Source organism: Elaeis guineensis, chromosome 1, assembly GCF_000442705.2.
Source record: "Elaeis guineensis isolate ETL-2024a chromosome 1, EG11, whole genome shotgun sequence".
NCBI classification, from domain to species: domain Eukaryota; kingdom Viridiplantae; phylum Streptophyta; class Magnoliopsida; order Arecales; family Arecaceae; genus Elaeis; species Elaeis guineensis.
In genome coordinates, this window is record NC_025993.2 from 150077965 (window position 1) to 150095849 (window position 17885).

At 37.3% G+C, this 17885-nt stretch overlaps 1 protein-coding gene across 4 annotated transcripts; it reads right to left on the reverse strand.

Annotated features, from left to right (window-relative positions):
* Window positions 1-663: 663 nt before the first annotated feature.
* LOC109504843 (uncharacterized) lies at window positions 664-15898 on the reverse strand. Of its 4 annotated transcripts, XR_012134394.1 has the most exons (7): window positions 15587-15898; window positions 14986-15058; window positions 2376-2440; window positions 1954-2057; window positions 1480-1602; window positions 1191-1347; window positions 664-1030 (listed from the first exon to the last, which is right to left on the reverse strand). XR_012134394.1 is itself a non-coding variant. In XM_073243671.1 (6 exons), the coding sequence occupies exons 1-6, from the start codon at window positions 15755-15757 to the stop codon at window positions 976-978; spliced, it is 591 nt and encodes a 196-aa protein (XP_073099772.1). In that variant the 5' UTR covers window positions 15758-15898; the 3' UTR covers window positions 664-975. The 4 variants fall into 4 exon arrangements, 3 of the variants coding, with proteins under 3 accessions (XP_073099772.1, XP_073099774.1, XP_019701506.1); XM_073243671.1 differs by lacking the exon at window positions 1191-1347; XM_073243673.1 differs by lacking the exon at window positions 664-1030 and having other exon boundaries at window positions 1065-1347.
* Between the last annotated feature and the right edge of the window lie 1987 nt (window positions 15899-17885).

Here is a 17885-nt window from a genome sequence, read left to right on the forward strand (position 1 = left end):
ACTTTTTGATATTTTTAAAATAAAAATATAATTTTTTTTAAAATAATTATCCTCCACATCTATTTTAAATTTTTATTTAGTTAAAAATTTACGAAACTCATCAAAAATAAGATGCAATTAATACAATATTATTCTCTAATCTAAAATAAAATATAATTACATTTTATGATAGACTTAGAATAAAGTATTTCATAATTCAATTTGGAAGAACTTATACTGCATACATGAGAATAAGATGCAATTAATACATCTCGACCGAAATTGCTAAATCCTTGGACCCACCACCATTTTATAGTGTATTTAAAGAAATAAAATGAAATAAGCTCTTATTTCAAATTCTATCTAGAACAAGGACAACCAAAAATAAGAACAACCAAAGACTACCTTAATGATCGAATAACCCACAAGTCGTTCGGTTGTTCTTGTACAGTTCAAAGAATATATTTAACAATAAAAATTCGTGGATAATTCAAGCATCTTTAACAATTTAAAAGTCATGGCCAACTATATTAAGAATTCTAAGATGGCAACACAAGTTGACAGTTCCTGCTAACAGAACCACATTACCACTAAGGCAATCCACATTAAGAATGACGGGCCACATAAATAGCCAGCCAGCTTGCATTCATCAGAGGATTCTAAATCAACACTGGGAACTTCTCGAGTCAAGTAACCGTGTAAAAGAAATTAAATATTCTCGGTGAATTCAAAGCCCCCCAAGTACATGTAAAAAGGTAAAAATAGTAAAAAAATGCACAAATGGATGCTAGAGCACTTGATAGGAGGATACAAGGCTATCCCATGCAGCTCACGGGGCATCAAACAAGCAGTTAAATCTTAGAATTGTGCTTCATATTTTTTTGGGGACACTGCACAAACCATGGCGTGATGCACAACTGAGTTTTACCGTGGTGAATAATTGCTCCTGAGCAGAGCCCTTTATTCTTGGCAAATGCTTTTCTTTCCCTCTTTTCCTCAGACCTTTTTTTTCTTGAACATAAGCAACCTGAAGCAAAAATCTCCTATAATCCTAAAATCAGAGATGACAATGCTGTTAGAACAGATTATATTTAAAAACTTTCTGATAAGGGGTAGATAAATTTCATGACTTGAGCCCTAAAAGCACACTTCTCAGTAGGTGCTCAAGGGCCAAGAAACAGAGCTGGAAGAAGAAACAAGCAAAGAATGACCTAAATCTCCTTAATACCAGCATCATGCACTCGGCATTCCTCGAAGGTGGCAGCACCGTGCATGCCATATGATCCAAAATTAAAACCTCTCAAATTTGGAGCAAACTACATGGTTAACCATGTCTGAGTAATTGTCAGCCTTCTCTTTGAGAAATATCTACAGTACACCAAAATTACAGCTGCTGTTACAGGTTACTAAGATTTGTGTAACTGCTGAGCAGTAAGTGAGCCAGCATCAGCCGCTGGAGGGGACTCTTGAATTCTATGGACAGGTTGAGAATTCCTGAACCTTACAAATGGTCTTCTCAGAAATTGCCATCTCTGTGGCTTCATTTGAAGCATCAATTTGAGCTGCTCCCTTCGGAATTTTCTATTGGTGTACCATGCTCCACCCCGCCAGCCCAGACCATAACTGCATCAGAATGGTAACAGGACATAAGAAAACCGTTCTATGTAAATAAATAAATTAGCATGCCACCTCTCCTCTGCTTGGGCCAGAACATGCAGACACTGATTTGCTCTTCACAACCATTATGAGTTTACAAAAAATAGGAGCTTCCCTTTTTCTTACAATTGCTGACATAAAATTGTTCATATTGAAGAAAAAAAAACATGATAATAGATAACTAATTCATTAATAAGAATGATTTTCATTTTATATTGCATACCTTGCCTATTCCCAACATCATATCATAAAATAGATAAATCCACATTTCAGCAGTAATAATAGATTAAAAAGAAATAGATAGGATTAGGAACAAACCCAATAACCAGAGAAGTCCAAGCTGTAGCAATACAAGCTGCGGTGCCGACATTTCCAGAAGTAGCAATTTTTTTAATCTCTTGATGTTCAGAGTTATTTTTCAACTGCAACCAAAACCATAAAAGATATAATTTAGATCACGAAATATTAATTCTAGATGGAGTTTAAAACAATAACCAAAAAATTAAGGGCCTGGCAGGCTGTCCAAATGCATTGTCAGCAAATATGATACATACTGGGTGGGAACAACTTGTAGGAATACAATAAATTATCATAGAATTCTAAATTTTATAAGACTAACAAACAAACCTGATGATTAACACTCATGCAAAACTGATGATTATCATAGAATTGTAAATTTTATAAGAATAACAAACAAAACTGATGATTAACACTCAAGCAACTATCAAATAAACACTTACAGCTTCTTCAATTGATCCAAGCCTTTTCTCAATTTGTGATTGATGATGCTGACGTAAAGAATAACCTGTTCATTATCTCACAATTAGAAACAAAAATCTAAGGATTAGAATATTAAATGTTGTCAATAGGCATATTCAGCCTACAAGCCTCACAACATAATGCAAAATATAATCTAAAGAAGAAAGATGGGTACAAACTTCTTCATAAAGAACTAAAGGAGCAGAAGAATGAGGGGGACACTATCAGATGGTGTGTACAATATGAGTTTGGGAAGTTAGATAACTTGCACTGTAAAGAAGGCCCCCTTGCATTGTGGTAAAACCGAGTATCAACCTCTAACATAAGAGTCATAAGTTAAAATAAGATGTTTCTTGTGTTCTACATATTCTTCACAAAAAGATTAACAAAAGTCATTCACGTGCGATTAGCTTCAATGACCGAAGTAAGATTTATCAAACTTTGGGATCCTAATCAAAGCTAAACAACCTAAACCCAAAACTACAGATTTAAGGTTGTGGCTAGCATTTATACAGAAATCCTAGGTGCAACAGCAAGGTCTTTTGACTGGGTCAATCATTCCCAGCCTCTCAATGAAGTAAAGGCTGAATGTATTCAACCAAAAGCAGAGGACCATGTGAACCCTAACCCTCTGTTTGGTACGGATGATGAGTTGAAGGAAGGATGGATGGAAGAGGAAAGATGGACGGAGGAAAGAATGGATGGATTTTCCATCCATCCTCTCTTATGTTTGGTGAAACATGGAAGGATTGGTGGAAATGATTCCCTCCTCTGTTTGGTATAGGAGGAATGAGAGGATGGATGATATTTATATAACATTTTACTAAACTATACTTTGATAAAAATATTATTATTATCAATTTATAATACTTATATATATTAAAAAATAAACAATATATAAACTTACAATCTTTATAATCTATAATTATATAAAAAATTTATATAAATATTTAATTTAATACATGATTTTATAAATTAATTACATAAATAACTAATTAATTTATAATTTAGTTTAAATAGTTAATTAATATTATATAAATGATTAATTAAAAATAGTAAATATAAATAGAGAAATAGAAGATAATCTAATTATTTAATTATAATTATGAAAATTATATATTAAAATTAAAATAATAACAAATAAAATTTAATAGTATATAATTAATAGTATACATAAAAACATATATAAATAATATAAATGAAAAAGTGAAGAAGTATTATATTTTTATCAAAAAAAATTAATAAGAAATAATTTTGTCAATACAAGCGTTCCCCCTTCAATGCTCCATCCATCCTTCCTTCATCCTCCCAATTTGGGAAGATGCAAAACGGTGGGCCAAGATGGATGGATATTTTTTTCTTTTTCATCCATCCTCCCTGCAACTTTTTGAACCAAACATGGATGGAGGCCATCCATCCTTCTAATCCTATCCATTCATCCTTTCATGATCCCAACCAAACACAGGGTTAGTCTTGTTTAAAGAAGAATTTTAGCTTATACAAGTGTCTAAAAGAGTTAATTGATGATTGTGTGCTTATAATACAAATATTAATATAATTACATAAGGCACGAAATAATGCTCATCTATAGCTAAACTTTAGTATAAATCTACTAGGAGTACTTATACCTTAACATTATTCATCCCTCTTAAATATCATGAGATAAGCATTGGCTAGGACCTACCATAAGAAAGCCTGGTATACAAGTTCAATTTTGACATACATTTGGGCAATACATTTTATGAAGGAATAGATTCAAATGAACTAATTGAAATTAAATTTGAAATATTAAAATGTTTAAAAAAATGAGGAAAAATAAATATATGCAAGGCACAAATAGAAAAAATGCCAACCCATGCCAATTGTGAGGGCTAACACTGATCTTTTTGATCCGAGATATCTTTTTTTACGATCTGTGAGCACTTCCTTTTAAGTGTCAATCTACTCCATCATGCATGTACCATGCCGGGACAAAACCACTATGCTACCTTGGTCAATATTGCCAGAAGCAACCTATTCCACAGCACATGGTTTTCTGGCACAGCATTGCCATTCCAGCAACCAGCCAGGACACCCCATGTCAGCATCACTTGAATCATTTGAAAATGTTCTACTATGGCTGTCTTCATTTGAACTCCAATCAACCATGCAACCAAAAATAGGATTGAAGGAAAAGGGGATTTCGGCATTTTTTTGATCGTGAATGAAGTATCAGGACCAATATCAGTCACCAAGATGCATTTCAGAACTACACAAATTGCTGAGAGGTGATTAGGACTGATGTATAATCATGATGCACTACAAAACACATGAAGTCATGGTGAAAACCAATTATTGAAAAGTTTTGCAAAGCATCTTTGAGGTGGAAGGGCAACCTTCCACTATCAAGGAACTTCTTGTCTGACTAGGAGAGTGATGCAATCATTTGGTAGCATCTTTATCACATCAAAGTTTGAGTCATATTACCTAATTGATATTATTTGAATTTTTAAACTCAACTTTCTGAGCTTGTGGTTTCATCACAAAATTTGACTTGCAAACTTCGTAAGATTTTCTTTATCAAAAGTTTTTGCTAGATAGTTGAAGTAATTTGAGTATTGTACATGTGGCCCAAGAGTTCTATCATAACTATAAAGCAAGCCTTGTATAAAGAAAAACCCACAAAGCATAATTAAAACTGCCAGAAAAAGATGTTATGATTGGTACAATCATTCCAACACAGAATCAGAGTGATACAAGTGTCAGGACACTGAAACCATCCATACTGGTATGTCTCAGCCATACAAGTCCATGGTGATGGTAATATTTGTTCGATACTGATAGTTTTTCACTCTTTTTAATATTCTCAGTTTCAGTACACTTTCAGTACCCCATCAGTACTGATATTGTACCAACACCATGCATTTCTGATGGGAAAAAAGTACGGGATTCAGTATTGGTATTTAAAACCCTGAATTAAAATATTAAAGAAATAGCATATATGTTAAAAGATACATCTACATGGTTGCACACTTTCACAAGTCCATGTATGCTATGAAATGAAGATATGGCATAGCACCATAACATATTGAGCCCAAAAGATATGGACATGAACTGCAACATCTTAAACCTTGAGTAGAGGTATATTGGAGGTTAATTACAAGAGTAGCATATCATTATTATGTTTAAAGGTGCTTGTGTTCCCAAATATGAATTATTGTTTCTCATTTTCTGTGCATATGGAATTATTGTTTATCATTATTGGTGTATGAATGATAAGCATGTTTTGGTTGAAGACACATTAAAGAATTGAAATTTTTGACCATGTAGTTTCAATGATTTACATTAAGTGGGGGGGACTGGATATCTCACTAGAAGCATGATGGTTTAGGAAGACATGGAAAGAGTTCATGCTAAGGAATTAGAAAAAATCATGCACCCCAGCTATTTGTCTTAGGATCGCCATTATATGGTTTTCCACTTCACTCTCTTCCCTCTCAACTTGCAGTAAGGTGGATAACGTGAAGAACATATTCTCCACACCAAAGAACATCATTGGTAGAATGGAAACACTATTTCTATCACCTCCACTTTATCCAATCTTTCAGCCTGCAATATATTCTACTTTCTGGTGCCTCTTAATCTTCTCTCTTGTACATATTTAAAAATGGGTAGCGGATAAAAGGGGGGAGATTCATGTGATGACCCCTTCCGCTCATCACCATTCATGTGATGGCTTGCTGATACGAGAAGCACATGGCGAATCCACAATGGAGTTGGCTTGCTGAGATGAAGTATTGTTGATCCAACTCAAACCAAAACTAGGCCAAGACAAACTGAATTCAAACCAAGTCAGGTTTTTAAGCTGCAACAAGGCAAGTCAAGCCAATGCACATCATGGTTGGGCCTAATTGAACACATAGGGTCCCACAAAAAGAGCCACTCCAGTATGTAAATTGGCAGCAGGCATCTTGGGCGTCAATATCCAAAAACCATGACCTTGAGTACAATAAGAATGATTAAGCACTCAACCAACTCAGTGAAACATAGACAACTTGTAATAGCCTGGTCCAATTGGACCAGCCCATTACAAGTCCGCCCATGTCCCACCCAAAATCCCCCCAAAAAAAAAAGAACGAAGACTCATGATGGGAGTCTTCTTCCCCACTGAATCCGGCATGAAATCGAACTCCTAAGGCTGCCAAAAATCCTAGGAAATCCCTCATAAATTCCCCTTCTCCCCCTCCAAAGCACTCCACAACGAGCACCAGCCCTCCTCTCTTTTTCCTCCTTCCTTCACTATTTTGCCAATTTCCCCAAACCCATGCCTACTAGAAATTGGAGCTGGAGACGCCGCCGGAGCCAATGTAAAGCCTCAATCCTCCTTCCTCTCTCTCTCTCTCTTCCCCTTCTTCTCTTGGCCTTATGCGCCGCCAGCCACCGACTTAGCTGGAAATCTACCATAAAGAAATCCACAATTTTTTATGCCTTTCTTTTGCTTTTTCTGGCCACTCGACACCACCGCCACTTGATGCCAAACCCTCGATCGGGTTGTCCGGCCTCCCTATAGCTTGCCCCATTAAGACCATGGCCACCAATGAGTGGCCAATGACTGAAAATCCAAAAAAGAGGATTAGATCCCCTATTTTTCAAGTTTTTCAATGATTTCTTTGTCGACCACTCATTGCAGCCGACCGTCCACCACTGCCTACCGCCATGGCTACTACACCTAGCCGAACCCTGACCACCCTCCCAACCTTCCTTTGTTCGGCTAAAGAAAAAGAAAGAGAAGAAAAGAAAAGAAAAAAAAGAAAAAGAGAGAGAATAATTCTCTCTCTCTGCTGTCCCTCTCTTTACTCTCTCTCTAGATGATGATTGAACCTTGATCCACTATTTTCTCTCGAAAAAAAGAAATAGGAAGAAGACTTATTCTCTCTCCACTTTCTCTATCTTCATCCACTTTCTATCTCTAAGAAGACCTATGAACCCGTATCGCGTTATGCCTTCCTCTTCTAAAGACCCGAGTTAACCTTGAGCAAGAAGACCCTAAATTGCCTCAGTGCCCAGGCAGCCCGTCGGACCAACCACTCGATCAACTAGGGCTGAAATGGACCGGGCCACACTCCTACTCGAGCCCAGTCCAAAAATTTTTTTGGGCTTCGGGCCAGGCTTAGGCCTGAAATTTTTCAAAAATTCAGGCCCGAGCCCGGATCGAACCCAATCAGGCCGTACCGAACATACAAAATTGATGGCCTAGGAAGCATAGATATCGATATGTGGTACGGATACTTTATGGTACGGATACGTTGATACGATAAAAATTTAAAAAACCACGATACGGATACCGCTAGATATTTTATATTTTTATTAATATTTGAATATATATATTTTTTCAATATTAATAAAAATATATGAAAAAAATCGAATCATATATATAATATTCGAATATTAATAAAATTAAATTTTAAATCTGAACTAAATTTATAAGTATCACCATAAAAAACAAACAAACACTTGCAATTAACGAAAAAAACTAGCAATTTAAATAAGTAAAAAAAAATTAAAATAGTAAGTCTTGATAATAAAGCGATAATAGTTTCAGCTACTTCATTCTCTACATCATCAGCAAAAAACATCTTCTCCACATCTGGTTCATCAAAGGACAAACTTGTAATCTTAAGAATGTAGAGATAAAAGTACCAGTGTCGTATCGAAAACGTACCCGCATCGAAAATGACCCGATGCTGGTACATGCCAGAAATAGTACCCATGCTTCCTAGTTGATGGCATGGCCTGATTGGAGCTCTAATTCCCAATTTTTGATTATGAGATGCCTTGAATGCCACCGCCCCATCTCTAGCACCACTCACCCCCCGCCATCCTGCGGTGACGACTGTGATTTGCTGGTGTTGCACCAGAGGACCATCCTCGCCGAAGATGAGTCTAGATCAATGACACCCGCTGGAGGCCCTCGACAATTCATGGCCGACGATGGACCCACCTAGCCCACCATCGAGGCTACAATGACGAATTGACGTGGCCGTGCTCTAGTTAACAACGACGAATATTTTGAAGTTAGGGATGGAGAAGGGAGAGGCGCTGAATAGAATAAGGAGAAGAGATGTAGCAGCTACTGTGGTTGCGATGGGAGAAGAATAGGGGAGGGATGGCTGTCGGTGACAATCGAAGAAGAAAGAATTGGAGGACGATCTTCTCGAAGAGGCAGGACCAGAAGAAGAGAGTCGTGTGGCTGCTTAGACCTCCTTAGATGCAAAGCTCCTTACTCCGATGCCTCTCCTGATCTTTGGATGATCCTGATTTGTCTACCGTTGACTCCTCTCCTGATCTCCGTCTCCGGACGATCCGTCTCCTGATCTCCTCCTCTAGGGTCCCCTCCGCCAACGTCTTCGTCTCCATCTCTATCTCCATTTTTGGACGATCCAATGGCAATAGCATCAAGGGGGTGGGAGAGGAAGAGGGAGAGGAGAACCAAGCGGGCATGTAATCGCAAGGGGTTTCTAATTGCCTTTTTATTCAGATGGACGAACAAATGGGATTCGAAAAGAGTGAAGGAGAATTTTATCAGGCTCTTCATGAATTGGCTAATTGACTCGGGCCAACTCATAAATGGCTAAAGATATACCCGAGCCCGGGCCGAAAGATAAGCGGGTCTTATAATTAGGTCCAAGCCCAGTGAACTATTTCAGGCCGACCCGAGCCCAGTTCCAGCCCTACGGTTAATAGTCTGCTTTCCTTATGATTTAATTCTATTAAATTCATCGAATAGAAATTGATCATATTTTTGATATTTTAAATATGATTAATAAATTTGCCTAATAAAGCCTGAAGATCTAGGATGAATGAGATAAATGGATTTCACACATTTATTTTCAAATTATCATATTTCTATGCATGTGATCTGCTATTGATAGAATCATATTTTTCATAAAATAAAAGGATCAACATATGTGTTTTATGAAGACCATACTTTATTATGAAAAGTGGTTTCATGAATATTTTTAATGAAAATAGCATGCTCATGAAATATGAATTAATTATGCTATTTAGTAGTCTTTCACTTGCATATATGTATGTTTTAAGAAAAAGATATAAAGATTTTAAAAGCTCTCAAATAGCTATGAACAAATTCCTAGAATTAGAAAGATCGACATCTGGAGCTAGCATCCATACGAACATAAGTTCTGCCAGTGGGTATAAAGTTGACATACGAAATAAGAACTCTATCGATTAAGAATACTGACTCTGTCACGAATATAAAGTGATCGTAGCATAAATATCTAAGACCAATGCTTTAAATTATGACATCAATACATGACAAGAGTGACTTACGAATTATATTTACAAAATGTTCATGATTTATGCATGCATGACTAGTTTATGACTTCTTTTATTATATATTCTATGAAATGCTTTATTTTGTATAATTTATTATTTTTTTTAATATTGCATTATCATAGAAGAGCTTATATATATCCGATAAGGAAGTGTAGATTTTACTTATTGAGATGTATGACTCATTATCTCCTTTTTCTTTTTCTTTTATAGAGGAATTAGGTTAAAAATGATGGATGATCCAAGCTTGGGGGTTTGCGCTAGCAAGCTTGAAAATTATTGGATGATTGTCGATTTGTAGCCAATTATTTTATGAATTTTAATATGAATTTTAATATTTAAACTTTGGATTTAGATGCTCTGAACCAGTATTGCTTTAATTACTTAAAGAAAAATTGAAAACGAACCTCTTTATTATATTTTATTTTCGATGAATCTTTTGTTCTATTCAAGATTATGAATGTTGGCTTCCTGTTATCATGGGCAGTAACCTATGGTAGCATAGCTATGTTATGTCCCAAATTTGAGATGTGATATTTTATAGTATCAGAGCAATAGGTTTGATCATCGGTAGAACTAAAAGTCTAGCAATGGATAACTAAGTCTGGTTTAGTTAGATCATATTTAGTTGAATAAAAGTAGATAAGTTTTCTTAGCTTTTTTATTGCTCATTCGAGGGAACTGATTCAAGTTAGTATTTTTGGTAGGTGACAATGAGCAATAGAGAGGAGAAAGTTTTAGCAAATTTTGCTACTAGGAAGAAAGGAATGAGAGTGACAGCGAGATGAGATGCTAACCAATCGGATGAGCAGGCTCCTAATCAAGGTTTCTTGTACCGGTACCGGTGGCCGGATCGACCGGCCGACGGTACGATACGGCACGCCTCCGTTCCGTTCCGAACCGAAGCGAACCGACGAAGGAAATCGGAAAAGAAAAAGAGAGAAAGAGAGAGAAATAGAGAGAAAGAGAGGGAAGGAGAAAGAAAGAGAGGGAGGGAATCCGTCGGAGGCCCTCCGATGGACAGCCGTGGCCGTCGGGCGACGAAACGGCCTCCTGCGGCTCCGCGCGGGGAATAGGGGCGATCCACCCTGTTTCTCGATTTTTTTTAAAAAGCTTTTTCAAAATGAAGTCGGCAAGTGGTTTGCCGACTTAATTAAGTGAAATCGGCAAACCACTTGCCGACTTCATTTTGAAAAAGCTTTTTAAAAAAAAAATCCGAGGAACAGGGGCGATCCGCCCCTGTTCCCCGCACGGAGCCGCGGAGGCCGTTCCGCCACCCGACGGCCACGGCTGCCGTCGAAGGGCCTCCGGCGGATCCCCTTCCTTCTTGTTCTTCCTTCCTCCCTCTCTCTCTCTATTTCTCTCTCTTCCTCTCTTTTTCTTCCCGGCAACGGTGTGTACCGTTTTGCATGTCGGAACCGTCTCGGTTCCCCGCGGGACTGCTCGGCACGCCCCATACGGGCGGTTCGGCCCGGTATGGCAAACCCTGCTCCTAATACAACCTACTCGGGTAGACATTGCTGGAGCATGCCAAATGGTGGCTCAATTTATTTGACAACAACAATAGATACAAGCCGCTACTCGATCTACACCATATTTAAAGTCATATTATCAGAGATTTAGGAAGCTCAATCCACCATGTTTGAGAATGGACCTAACTCTCTGATCATGGAGACTGGATTTGAAAAATAGAGATGTTCGATATTCTACAGTATCCCGAGGATATGAAGGTCAAGTTAGCCATACCTATGCTGAAAAAAATACTAAGTTTTGGTGGACTACAATAAATGCTACATATAGGAATATTGATGACTAGCTGACATGGGAGAAATTTAAGAAAATATCCTATGATCAATATTTTCCTGAGTTAATTAGACTAGTAAAGAAGAATTAGTTCTTAGCTTTGAGGTAGAAAGATGACTGGACAATATTGGAGTATGCAAACAAATTCAACAAGTTAGGCCTCTTTTGCCCCCAGCACATGGAATCTGGATGAAACAAAGCTAACAATTTGAGCAAAGTTTAAGACATGGGATGCGGTCTTATTTATCTTTTCATCTTTTTAATGATTATAAAGATGTACTGGAACGAGCTTTGAAAGTAGAATCTGAAATAAAAAGTCAGAACAGGAGAGGAATAACAAAAAGAGACCAAGACCAATAGAAAATCTAAATGACCGACAAAAAAATTCAACAAATAACTCATATAAGAGTAAAGAAGCAGTGACTTGCAAAAATTGTGGCAAAATTATTATGGACATTGTCTTAAAAACCTGAGAGCATGCTTTTCATGCGGCAGAGTAGGATATATGGCACAAGATTGTCCATTAAGAAAAAGGATAGTTCAAAATCTACCAAATTAGCAAATTAAAAATAGCAAGGAAATGCACGGATTTTGATCTAGCAAGATGCTAGTGCAAGCGATCAAGTAGTTACAGATCCATTCTAGTCAACTTATAGATGCTCATATTCTATTTGATTATGAATTTTTCTCATTCATTCGTGTCTTCCAAGTTTAACTATATATTTGTAGAATTGAATAAGTCATTATATGTTATCTCTTCTAAGAAAGTAATTCCCATTGACGTTTTGTTTAAGAATTGTATCATTTTAGATAAGAAAGCTAGGGCTAATGAAAATAGGTCTAAAGTATAATAAAGATAATATGAAGATTAGACATCCTCACTTGTTAAAGAATGAAGGTACAACAAGTTTCCAGGACGAATTTTTTTTTAAAGGAAATAGAATGTGCTAGCCTGGTCCAATTGGATCAACCCATTACAAGTCAACCCCATCCCACCCAAAAACAAAAAAAAAGGAACGAAGACTCCTAATGGGAGTCTTCTTTCCCATTGAATCCAACATGAAATCGAACTCCTAGGGCTGCCAAAACCCCTAGGAAATCCCTCATAAATTCCCCCCTTCCCCTCCAAAGCACTCCATGACGAGCACTAGCCCTCCTTTTTTCTTCCTCCACTATTTTGCCGATTTCACTAGACCCGTGCCCACCGAAAATTGGAGCTAGAGACGCCAGTGGAGTCAAGGTAAAGCCCTGATCCTCCTTACTCCCTCTCTCTCTTCCCTTTCTTCTCTTAGGCTTAGGCGCTGCCACCGGCCACCGGCTTCGTCGAAAATCTACCATGACGAAATCTCTTATTTTTCTAGCCTTTCTTTCGCTTGTTTCGGTCACCAATGCTAATACCACTTGATGCTGGACTCTCTGTCGGGTTGTCCAACCTCCCTACAGTTTGTCCCAATGAGGCCATGGCCATCGGTGAGTGGCCAAAGACTGAAAATCCAAGAAAGGGGGTCGGATCCCCTATTTTTCAAACTTTTTCCATGATTTCTTTGTTGGTCGCTCACTACCACCGGCCATCCATTGTTGCCTATCGTTGACCATATCTCCCATGGCTGCTGCCCAGCCAGACCCTAACCACCCTCCCAACCTTCTTCCCCTGTTCGACCAAAGAAAGGAAGAAGACAAAAAAGAAGAGAAGAAAAGAAAAGAAAAAAAAACAAAAAGAAAAAAGTTATCTCTCTGGTGTCCTTCTCTCTATTCTCTCTCTAGATGATGACTAGATCTTGGTCCACTATTTTCTTTCTCTTGAAAAAAGAAAAGAAATAAGAAGAAAAAGACTCATTCTATCTCCACTTTCTCTCTTTAAGAAGATCTATGGACCCCCTATCGAGTCATGCCTTCCTCTTCTAGGGACTCAAGTTGACCCTCAGCAAGAAAACTCCTAAACTGCCTTGGTGCTCAATCAGCCTATTGAATCGACCACTCGATCAATAGTCTTTTTTACTTATGATTTAATTCTATTGAATTCATGAAATAGAAATTGATCATATTTTTGATATTTTAAATAGGATTAACAAATTCGCCTAACAAAGTTCGAAGATCTAAGATGAATGAGATAAGTGAATTTTATACTTCTTATTTATTTTAAATTATCATATTTTCTATGCATATGATTTGCTATTGATGAAATCATGTTTTTCATAAAATAAAAGGATTAGTATATGTGTATTATGAAGACCATGCTTTATTATAAAAAGTGGTATGAATATTTTTAATGAAATAGCATGCTTATGAAATATGAATATGATTATGCTATTTAGCAGTCTTTCACTTATATATATATATATATATATATATATATATATATATATATATAAAGATATAAAAAATTCAAAGACTCTCAGATAGCTATGAACGAATCCCTAGAATTGAGAAGATCGATATTCGGAGCTAGCATTCATATGAATATAGGTCCTGCCAGTGGGTCTAAAATTAGCATACAAAACAAAAACTCTGTCAATTAAGAATAGTAGTCCTGTCATGGATATAAGGTGACCATAACATGAATATCTGAGACCAACGATTTAAACTATGACATGAACATGTGACAAGAATGACTTATGAATCATGTTTATGAAATGTTCATAATTTATGTATGCATAACTAATTTATGACTTGTTTTATTATATGTCTTATGAAATGCTTTATTTTGTATCATTTGTTATTTTTTTATGTTGCATTACCACAGAAAAATTTATGCCTAATCTGATAAGAAAGCGTATGTTTTACTTACTGAGCCATGTAGCTCATTACCTCATTTTTTTTTTCTTTTATAGTGAAATAAGGTTAAAAATGATGGATGATCTAAACTTAGGGTTTGCACTAGCAAGCTTGAAAATTATTGAATGATTATGGATTTGTAGTCAATTATTTTACGAATTTTGAGACATGAGTTTTGATATTTAAACTTTGGATTTAGATGTTCTGAACTAGTATTAGTTTAATTATTTAATGTAAAATTGGAATTGAACCTCTTTATTATATTTTATTTTTGATGGATCTATTGTTCTATTCAAAATTATGAATGTTAGCTTCATGTTATCATGGGTGGTACCCTATGGTAGCATGACCATGTTACATCCCGGATTTGAGGTGTGACACAACTTCTCAAAACAGATAAACAAAAAGAAAAAGGTAAATTGCATATTCAAATGTTCAATTATGTTGTTTCGTGGATGACATAGCACCAAAGAGGAGTTTGATTTCAACCAGTAAAGCTAAAGAAAAAACTATTTGATTACAGTGACTTGCTTCAGGCAGAATTATACTCTAAAGCAAATAATGCTGAAGAAGAAACTTCTTTATATTTCATGTAATGTTGCTTCAATGAAATGCTGACAATTTCATTAATTATAAGAAAACACCAAAAGTAAGCAATGTATGAGAAGCTCGATAACTAACCTGCCCATGCAGTCAGAATAGATGCTATAGATGTCCCAATTGTGAAAACCACCCGATGACTCTCAAAGACTTGCTACAACATTCAACAGGGAAAAAATAGAAGTTTTCAAATCAGACATGCACAGAAATTACTACATGGTCAATCTGAAACGAATTCCATTTCTAGCAATAGAGATCAATCAGTGAAACTCCAATAGACACCAATCTGCATCACATTTAAATGTCAGAACAAGAAGTACAATCAAACTCCATCCAATTAAACATTAGAAAAAGCCCGACGATTTGAGAAATTATGGGAATAAATGCATTTTGAGCAAATCATTCAGTACACAGGACCCTGAAGCAGACGGCACCCACCTACCAAACGATCCAAAGCTACAAGGACCCCACGATCATCACAAAAAACAAGAAAGTATCATGAAAAGTTCAACAACCACCGCATACGCCGAACCGATCCATTATGAAATATAAATATATGATAAAAATAATTGCAGTTGAAGACAGCACACAAGAGCACGCATCGTGACAAATGAACAAACTATAATAAATTAAGCCCTAGAAGGGGGGAAGAAAAAGGCAGCGGGCTGAAGTTAGGAGGAACCTTGGTAGAGAGGAAGGTCTCTTGGACTGCCGACCGAGTGTTCGACGCTTTCCTCTTGAGGTTGGGGAGCGCTATGCTCCGAAAAATAGAGCTCCCTCCACCGCCCCAAGACCTCGGGCTCACGGTACGAAATATCGCGCGGCCTGAGCTCCTGAGCAGCTGGGCCAACATCTCGTTATCGACCGAAATCGACCACCGATCGGCCGGATATTCGGAGGCTAAAATTAAAGAAGCAAAAATTAAGAAGGGAGGCAGAGAGAGAGGAGATCAGAGGGAGGAGGAGGCGGTCCCCCTTTCCCACCCCTTTCTTTCCCTCCGAGATGGCTCCGAAATCCCACAGATGCCATCTTTTGAATCAGAGTTAGTTCACGGGCCGTGGAAACTGGCCCATGAGCCGGCCCACTAGCAGCCCTTGTTGGTGGGTTTTGCCCTCATAAACCCAGAGATATTCCAGGGTTAAATTTTCTGACAATAGTAGGGGAGTTTTCCATGGAGATGAGTAGCTATCAGGACATGTGGATTTCAACTCTTTAGCATGTGATGTAAATATAAAAGTTTGGTATGGCGAATTTTAGTTGACAATTAACTTTTCATGTTAAGATTAAATATTAATTGGAATTCGGTGGTTAAGGGTTTGTCTTGGTCAGTTTTGATGAAATGGGATGAAGAGTTTGACAAGCAAGCTCGTTATTAATATGATACTTTTATTCCTTCCTTACTATATACTTTTATTTCTTCCTATACTATACTACAAAAAAGAAAAAAAAATAATGGAAATAAAGAGGAAATCCTAATAACTTGGTAGAGTAAAAGACATTGGGTTTGGGACCCACCCAGAGCCTAAAAACTTGACCCATATATAGTAGGCTGACCCAAATATTTTATTCGGCTTGATTATAAAATTTGAATCTCAATTTAGATTTGGGTGGGGCAGCAATTTGGAGGTAATCTACCAAACGTCCTCCTCTTTTTTTTTTTTTGATTGAATAAGATTTCCCTCCAACGTGCTTAAACATAGAGCTTCTAATTCCCAAAAATAAATCCATAAACCAGCCGAGACGTCCTATATTGAATCAATGCTTGCCCAGGCTGGCCAGATCAAACCCGCCGCAACCCATATTATTGACGCCCCTGGTTTTTTAAGTGCATCGTATACGAGATGGTGGGAATCAGGTGATTTTTTCTTCCTCCCTCCACTCCATTCAAAATGTCACCGTCTTCCATTGCGATGTTGCCCAAGGTCAGGCTCAAGTGCGACGTACAACAACTCAACTCCGTGCCAGATACATTGGTTACAAAGCCCTAGTTGCTTCTATATTTTAGACTGCTACGCCTCCCTACAAAAGCCCCCTTTTTTTTTCTTTTTTTTTTTGGTCTCATGACCCACTCCAGTTTCAGAGTTTATATTACGGATTAGGCAGCGTTTTTAGGACGCCAATAAAGGAATAGTTGAGCCCAAAGGAAAGAGAGAGAGAGAGAGAGAGAGAAACCGGTGTTGATTGATTGATTAAGAAGTGAGTGTTTGGAATTTGGAAAGCCACTTTTGTTTCTCTTTTGCTTCTCTACCTTCCCCCTCATAAGTTCTTTCCCACACCCGGAGAAGGTTATGAAAGATCCAGAACCACGTAATTCCTACTTTATTAGGCTCGCTGGCATTCCTTCCAGCCAAACATAGCTTGACAAAGTGATTCACGTTATTGTTTGTTATTTGGGTTAGGTCGGCAAGCTGGAAGCGCAGAGATGCCACTAGTGATCGGTTTACTTGCTATAGCTCGTGGGCCTCACGCAGCACCCAGTTTTCTTTTCTATGTACCGGAAGGGAGAGAATCCCACCCAAGGAGTTGGAGTCGTATATATGACTACCGACATAATTACTTTGGATGAAATGTAGCCCATATCACCACAAAAACGCCACTTCAAGACTCAAATTTACTTTATAGTCAAAGGGACGTGACCACTAAGATGATATCCAGTTGTTTATAATCAAAGAGACGTGACCACTCAAGAAAAAGAAAAAAAAGAAGTAAATTATGAAATATTGCACATATCACCGCTCAAACTCATGGTCACAACTCATAACATGCATGAGTTGTCCAAATTGCAAAAAATGATACCATCTAAGTAAGTATAAAACAGACATTAATTTAATTATTCAGAATTATATTTTTTCGCCAAGCTTTTTGCTCAGGTCCGTATTTAGATTGTAGAGGGTTTATTTGTCAATCAGGACAAGCGGCATCTGGTGCAATGGTCGTGATTAAGAGGGCTAAATAACATGTTTTATAATTTATGTGTTGCA